General features: G+C 42.5%; 1 protein-coding gene across 1 annotated transcript; it reads right to left on the bottom strand.

Moving 5' to 3' along the window:
* Nucleotides 1-2,320: 2,320 nt before the first annotated feature.
* LOC147887464 (uncharacterized) lies at nt 2,321-4,508 on the bottom strand. The gene is made up of 4 exons (XM_087394597.1): nt 4,347-4,508; nt 3,898-4,008; nt 2,970-3,107; nt 2,321-2,840 (listed from the first exon to the last, which is right to left on the bottom strand). The coding sequence occupies exons 1-4, from the start codon at nt 4,392-4,394 to the stop codon at nt 2,718-2,720; spliced, it is 420 nt and encodes a 139-aa protein (XP_087250723.1). The 5' UTR covers nt 4,395-4,508; the 3' UTR covers nt 2,321-2,717.
* Between the last annotated feature and the right edge of the window lie 478 nt (nt 4,509-4,986).

The raw sequence follows: 4,986 nt of genomic DNA, 5'->3' as shown, positions 1-4,986 counted from the left end.
AGAGCTCCGTGTGTCACTAAACTCAAGATTAGGGATTACCAGACCGGTAATAGAGTTCTTGAGGACTACTTTTAAAGTCGGAAGGCATTAGCACCCCATATATATGAAGAGATGTCACCACCTAAAATTCTTCACAATGAACCAAATGTGCATAGTAATGGAGCATTGCAATCCTTTTACAATGTGCATGAGGCTAATGGATGAAACAAGTGCAACTTTTGGTTTGTGGGTAACATATGCTTAATTAAGCTTATCTTTCATGGTAGTGCAAGAAAATAGTGAAGGCTTGCAATTGATAATGACTCATTTTAGCTTGCGAAAGGTTTGATAGTCTACGAGTAGAGAGGGTTACAATATAATCTTGAAGGAGTCCAAGTCACATCAATCGTAACATAACGTAGATTTTGTTCCCCATGAGAGGTTGGCAAACCTGAGGCGTAGCAATCAACTCAACTGAGCACATAAAGCAAGACAGGTGAACAATTGTTAACAAGTTCTTTCTCCACCTTCCAAATAACCAAGCGATTGTGGAAAGCTCGGATTATCATTCAGCAATGTAGCTGAGCAAGGTGACAAGAAAACACGTCAAAACACATCTAGCCACTCACATGAAGGTAAACATAAGCTCCTTGGGCTGCGAAGAGGCACATAGATTGAGGCAAGTAAAGAAAAGATGGCTATTCAATAGTTTCAAAGACGACAATGTTGTATAAATTGTTCATTGTCCCATTGTAAGCCCCCGAATGCAAAAATCACAAGGATATGGAACCTAAATGGAATTGAGGGCAAGAGACACTATGTGAACATGAGGTATGCATGCCATATGGAGAGGGGTGGATTATCTAGTCCAAAGCAAGGGCGACCATGTGGACTGCATAATGGTCTCGTTGTCTCTACACACTCAACTTCAATGGTGTAGTATATGGTTGGAAAACCACTCGTTGCCACATGAGCTTCACTTGACATTGACAATTCTTCCAGCTAGTCCTCTTTATTGTTGCTTTGTTGTTTGCGTTGTTTTAATTGAAATTACATGCATAATGTCCAACCCTGTCGTAATAGAAGCATTTCATCACACCCACCATTTCAGCAAGCTAGATGACCAGTGCTAGCATGAAACCAGAGAGAGTAAATGATGACTAGAAGCCTGTGGGGACTATATAAAGATTCCAGAAACTTTCCACAAGCAGGAGCTTTGCATAAGATCAAATATTGACTATCAACTACTAGTGAGATAGCACAGCCAACCCATATTCAAAGGCTCTCACTAAATATCAAACCCACATCTGGGTAGCATCCAGAACAATAGCTTCTCTTTTCAGTAACATTAAATGGGCATGCTGGTTAAACATCAACGAAATTCTGTGTGGTTATTGACCCCTTGTAAGGCTGGCAGTAAAGCTGTCTTTTTTATCCAAGCATGAGCACTTGCATCAAGCAGGACATATTTCTGTATACAGGTTCTCTAAACGTGTAGTGTTTAAGCAAGCTTACAGACCATATCTCATGCCCTCCATGTACTACAATAGGATGCTTAAACAAATAAACGAGTTCAAAAAGCATGCCCTAGACAGGAAAAATTGCAAATTCGCTTTAAAGTATTTGAATACAGCCTGGAGAGTGTGTATTGGAAGCATAAATGTGCTTTCTGGAAAAACTGTCCACCACAACCTTAGTAAAGATGAAGATGTATTGAATACCCCTCCGAATTGCTGGCAATTACTTCGATTGTGCCATTTTAAGGGTCTCACTTCTATCATGATCTAACCCCATTATGATAAACAATGCTGTAGTTAGAAATTAGTTGAGTTTTCTCGAGAGAGGTTCAACATAAAACCCACTTTGAAACCAGAAGAAAAGTATCATACTAGTCAACATAAATTTTGCTTGTTTGCAACCAGCTGTGTCAACACCATTCCAAGAAACTGTAAAAAGCTCAGCTTTCGGCATCAACTAATGCTGTTTTTAATTCCTTCATTTCTGCAGACTCACAACTCTCCAAGACATCGTATACTAATTGTAGACAAGCATCTAACAGCTTCATCTTGAAGTACTAGCTCCAAAAAAAATTCCACTTTAGGTCAGTCTTTCATGATCCTTCTGATGAGTTATCTAAGCTTTCCTCAGTACAAAGGGGCCATTTGCGTTAAACAAAGAGAGACCAAAACGACAAAAGGAGCCCACCAATAACATGCTTTTAGGCTGCATAGGTATTAAAACACCATGCAATTCCATCTGATGCCAACTGGCATATGAATCATAGTGTGACAAGCTCCCTTAGCAAAAACTGGTTAGATGCAGCTGTATACCAGAATACAAATTGACATCTAAACACCCATAAGCATGGGCCTCAAGAGTTGAGTATTGACTGCAGCTGAGCAGCAGCAAGTCGGGGAAAATCTGGCAGGTGCTACAGCCCACACCAGCAAAGGAAACAAATTGCCAATATGATGGGGCCTACAAAGGGACTTCAGTAGCTACAGAGCAGCTTCAACTAACAGCACCTGACACTAAAAAATGTGGAAACAACTAATAAAACAAATCCCATCTCAAAAAAGTACAGGCCAGGACTGAAAGCCTTTAGGCCCACAAAAGGCAATACGCCACATTCGCACTTGCAACAACACAGACTTTGGTGGAAATTTTCCTCGCTGAATTATATGAATCTCTATGACTAAACCTATAAGCCCTTCTATTGAAATATGCAATATCTATTTCTAAACTTTGGTAGAAACTTTCTCAATGAGATTTGCAGCATCCTGCACTGTCACAATGGATTCTGCTCCATCTTCATCAACGCTAATCTTGAACTCCTCTTCCAAGGCCATAACTATTTCAACCTGCCAAAAAGCACTCAGGTTATAGAGCAAACTTGTGAGCACATATTATCTCGTACTCTGTATTTGCTCATCAAAACTCAATTCCAAGCACAATATTAGCCATGAACAAGCTTCACAGTTCACCAGTACCTGATCAAGGGAGTCAGCCCCAAGCTCTTGGAACTTTGAGTGAGGATGAACACTGCCTGAAGGGGCTGCCAATTGTCTGGTCACTATTTCAATTACTTTTTGCAATGTCTCAGGTTTAGCTGGAGGAGCAGAACCTGCCTGGAGAAACAACAAAACAGCATGGCTTGTGAAAAAACAATGCAATGAAAAAAAGTGAATAAGATCTAGGAAATTTACATGCTGGTAACATTTGCCAACACTGGCTGAAAATTGTGCAGCAACTATCACACCACAAAGCAATCTAAAGACTGACCACTAAAACCATAAGGTGAGAAGAAACTTCCCACCGCTGCAGTCCTAAATGCGTTCAAAAACTGGTGGCGGGGGTGATCTAAACAATAATGATGTGTACAGAGACAAACCCCCACGAAACTAGGATTAAGTATAAGCAGACTATGTCCAAAACAACCCGAGTCCATGATCTAGCAAATATTTAAGAATGAAGCCCGCTCAGCTTCCACATCAACAGTACTAAGTACACGAGGCAACCACGAATGAATCTGTGGTCCGAGCTTCTTACAGATCTAGGTGAAGCAGATGATGTACCCATTTAAGGCAACGCGGGAAAAAAAAAGGATTGTTAAAGCTATGCCAACCCCACTTCTCATGGCTTGGATACATGGGAAGGTGGCCTCAAGGAAAACTTGATCCCAAATCTGGCCGATGACCATAATAAAAAAGTCACTCAATGATCTGGCGACTATATGAATCAAGGGAGTTTCACGACATGAACAAATAAATCGTAATACACGAGACATTCCAAAGACCTTAATACCGTGTCATAAATTCTCATCGTGCTGGCATGCCCGTGATTGAGTCTGGTCAACAGAAGAAAGCGGCTTTTGCGGGAACACTTAGCAAAACGTGCCAGGTCTAAAGCGTTCCTTACCTCACACGAGATCCGTAGCGTCCGAAGGTTCCCCGTCAAGTGGCGGCTCGTCTGGAATGACCTCATGCTCAAGAAAGAGGCACTCTTGGACCCATTTATTCCCGTAGAGAACTGCAAACAAAAGAAAGATGGCATCAACGAGTGGCGAAGAGAGGCCCTGTGAAGACCCAAAAGCACGAAAGGGGAGAGGCTTCCGCCTGTATAGCAAACAAGGGGAGAGCATGCAAGCCCAACAAGCTGGATGGCGTTTCAAGCATACTGAAGCATGTAAACTTGTCAAGAAAAGGCACAAGAGCATATATATCAGCACAAACAAAAACCCATCAAAGATCAAGGAGGAGACAGGTCCAGGCAAACTGTGAGACCAAAACAGAGGAGGAAAGAGCAGAGCAAAACAGGAAAACTGTGAAACCAAAACAGGACCTAAAAAACAGAGCAAAGGGACGAACCTGGGAGGAGGAGGAAGGGAGGGAGAAGGGGGTGGAGAGGGAAGCCATGACTGAAGAGAGTGAAGATGGAGGAGTGTGTAGAGCTCAAAATTTGTAAAGTTAGTCAAGGCTCAAAATGATGAAGAGCTCAAGAAGAAGAAGAAGAAGGGTTGAGTTGATCTCCACCACGTAGGATTGGCTATGCCACCTAGCTTATTGAGATTCGATTAGACTTCCCTTTGTCGTTTTTCGTGCTTCCCACGTGTCCCCCCCCCATTCGCCCCTCCCCTCTTCCATCTCAGCCCCTCGTTCCACACACCAAGGCCATGCCCCCCCTACCACCCACCCCCCCATCCACCCTCACCAAAACCCTCACCTTCCTTTCTCAGACTCTCTCCTACACTTCCCTCACACTCGCTTGCCTTGATATCTCAGCCAACTGCTACTTGTACTTCAACATGCCAAGTAGAAGGGAGACAAAAAGAGACGTTTTTGTTTCGATGGAGACAAACAAAGAGTGTGTGGTATAGACAAAGATAGCAAGAGAGCATTTCAAGACTAGAGCACATAGCAAAACCCAATAAAGGGAACCTGAGAGAAAGAGAGAGAGAGAGAGAGAGAGAGAGAGAGCCTAGAAGTAACTGTCAACACTTATGTCCAA

This window comes from Dipteris shenzhenensis, chromosome 23 (assembly GCF_047967505.1).
Source record: "Dipteris shenzhenensis isolate YYH24624 ecotype China chromosome 23, Dip_SZ_1.0, whole genome shotgun sequence".
NCBI lineage: Eukaryota > Viridiplantae > Streptophyta > Polypodiopsida > Gleicheniales > Dipteridaceae > Dipteris > Dipteris shenzhenensis.
Note: the sequence above shows the minus strand (reverse complement) of the source record. Positions and strands in the feature narration are given on the sequence as shown.

What these genes read in the sequence shown, in the direction of transcription:
- LOC147887464 (XM_087394597.1), bottom strand. Translation starts at nt 4,394, where the DNA reads ATGGCTTCCCTCTCCACCCCCTTCTCCCTCCCTTCCTCCTCCTCCCAG. An exon ending in CGCTACGGATCTCGTGTGAG is followed by an intron (nt 3,108 to 3,897) that starts GTAAGGAACGCT and finishes TTGTTTCTCCAG; the next exon opens with GCAGGTTCTGCTCCTCCAGC. An exon ending in GGGCTGACTCCCTTGATCAG is followed by an intron (nt 2,841 to 2,969) that starts GTACTGGTGAAC and finishes GCTTTTTGGCAG; the next exon opens with GTTGAAATAGTTATGGCCTT.